This window comes from Aplysia californica, unplaced genomic scaffold (genome assembly GCF_000002075.1).
Source record: "Aplysia californica isolate F4 #8 unplaced genomic scaffold, AplCal3.0 scaffold00554, whole genome shotgun sequence".
In the NCBI taxonomy this organism is placed as follows: Eukaryota; Metazoa; Mollusca; class Gastropoda; order Aplysiida; family Aplysiidae; genus Aplysia; species Aplysia californica.
Window position 1 is genome coordinate 370,926 of NW_004797824.1, and position 2,389 is coordinate 373,314.

Here is a 2,389-nt window from a genome sequence, read left to right on the forward strand (position 1 = left end):
TATCTATATATATATAAAGAGAGAGAGAGAGAGAGAGAGAGAGAGAGAGAGAGCCAGACAGACAGACAGACAGACAGACAGACAGACAGACAGACAGACAGACAGACAGACAGACAGACAGACAGACAGACAGACAGAGAGGGATTTCATTTTCTTGTTTCAACCGCGGTCAGACGAAAGAGAACAAGTAACAGTGTGTTACCAGCTCGAGTTTGTAAATCTCTCTGTCTCTCTGTCTCTCTCTCTCTCTGTCTCTCTCTGTCTCTCTCTCTCTCTCTGTCTCTCTCTGTCTCTCTCTCTCTTTCTCTCGCTGTCTCTCTCTGTCTCTCTCTCTCTCTCTGTCTCTCTCTCTCTCTCTCTCTCTCTCTCTCTCTCTCTCTCTCTCAATATTTGTTCTTTCTCTCACTTTTGTACCCCATACCCCCTAACAAAATACAAACAATCAGTATTTGTTGTGTAGCGATCAGGCGCTTCACTGTCGCACTCGGGAGACTTGAGTTCGATTCCTGAGCATTGAAACTTTCTATTGAGGGGGTCCCAGGTAACACTCGAACCTCAGCTAGTTAAAATTCTATCTCGAACCTGATCTATTCTGTGGTTTACGATTTATGGTGGATCTACGAAGAATCTTCGAATACATGTACAAAAAAAAAACAACCTATCGTGTTATGAAATGCACATCAGTAAGGTTGTCAATGCGAAATCCTACAGTCGTATCTGAAAAGTAATGCCAGCTTGGCCGATGTATGACCACGAAGTTGCCAGGTACTAAGCAATCTTTCAGTGGAACCACCGGAACTTCCGGCTGTAGATGTGGGTACGTAGGCTCTGTCGATGTGTACATTTCCGTGTCGGAATAAAACACCATGAAAGTGATAGCTCCGTGGATGTCCTGAGATAAACAAAAAACACAAAGCAAAATTGAGCATTTGAATTGAGTAAAATAGTAAAATATTCACTTTTCTCTCCATCTCGATCTCTGTGTCTCTGTCTCTGTCAGCCTCTGTCTCTGTCTGTATGTCTGTATGTCTGCCTCTCACACTCTCTCTCTCCCTCTCTCCCTCTTTCTCTTTCTCTCTCTCTCTCACTCTCTCTCTCTCTCTCACACACACACACACACACACTCACACACACACACACACACGCACACACACACACACGCACACACACACACACGCACACACGCACACTCTTAAACACCCCCGCCCCTCCTCTTGGCTCTCCCTCCTCCCTCCCACTTTGTCTCTCTCTCTCTCTTTCTCCCTCCTACTCTTCTCTCTCTCTCTTTCTCCATCCCTGCCTAAGAATAAAGTGTCCCATACACTCTCAAATTTTTGGGGCAAACATCTGTGTGTGCCAAGACTTTGTAATGGACGGACCAACAGCGTTGGCTCTTGCTTTAGCCTTGCGAAGAAAAAAGAAAGAAAAGAAAGTGGGCCAAAAATTGGTTTATGCGCGCCAAAAATTTGGCAATTCTAAATTAAATGATGAAGGCTCGTAGGTATCTGCACCAGCCCCACACTTTTGAGAACTCCCTACGAAAACTCGTCCGCATTGAATTAATTTTCTTTTTCCTTTCTACGTATTTGGTATGTGCATACCGCTCCCTTTATTTCAGCAGCAGAGCGTCATAGGCAGCTTTTTTTTTATCTTGGTCACTATACATGTATTCTTTATTTTTAACTTTCCATAGTTCAGGAAAACTCTGGTACACTTCAATTAGATCCAGAATATATATTTATTTTTTTTCATTCTTTGATGGCGCCATGATGATGTAAAAAGTAGATCTTTTCTATCCGGCAGCAACTGAAAAAATAATGTTTGCACAAATAAATTTGATGAAGCCCACACACGATCAAACAGTTTGACGGTTTGACAAAAATATGAACTGAAAACAGATCCGTCAAATATTTGACATCAAATTATTTAGACCATTAAACACACCCATACACGATCAAAAACCTATAAAAAAAAATATTGTGTCAAACATATTTGATCAAACCATCAAACAAATTTGAGCGTGTATGGGGTACTTAAGATTACAACTACAATTGTAACAATGTATTATTTATTGATATTCCCATTACCTGAATGACGACACTGGGCCGGAACGAGTGTTGGTGCGGGCAGACAATCTCTGCGATGACGTGCTTGCTGATGACGGCTCCTGGAGAGACGACCACTGTTGGTGGAACCAAAACTTGTGTCAGTCTGATGGGACTTGGACAATACATGACTAGATTCTGGCATGGACCCATTGCAGTGACCGCCATTTCTCTGAGTTTCTTTCTTTCTTTCTTTTTTTTTTTGATTGGTGGATGCGTGAAAGTGATACTGATATGGTGGAGGTTTCTCTTTCTCCTTCTCCTTCTCCTTCTCCTCCTCCTCC

General features: G+C 42.4%; 1 protein-coding gene across 2 annotated transcripts in view; it reads right to left on the reverse strand.

Moving 5' to 3' along the window:
- Positions 1–542: 542 nt before the first annotated feature.
- LOC101858663 overlaps positions 543–2,389 on the reverse strand; it is an 11,128-nt gene continuing 9,281 nt past the window's right edge. Inside the window, exons 4-5 of one of the 2 annotated variants that reach the window (XM_005106743.3) lie at positions 2,088–2,182; positions 543–892 (exon numbers count right to left, since the gene is read on the reverse strand). In XM_005106743.3, the coding sequence (XP_005106800.1) occupies positions 659–892; positions 2,088–2,182 (329 nt within the window). In that variant the 3' untranslated portion in view covers positions 543–658. The remainder of the gene's footprint in view (positions 893–2,087; positions 2,183–2,389) is intronic. The other variant, XM_005106742.3, reaches the window with a different exon arrangement.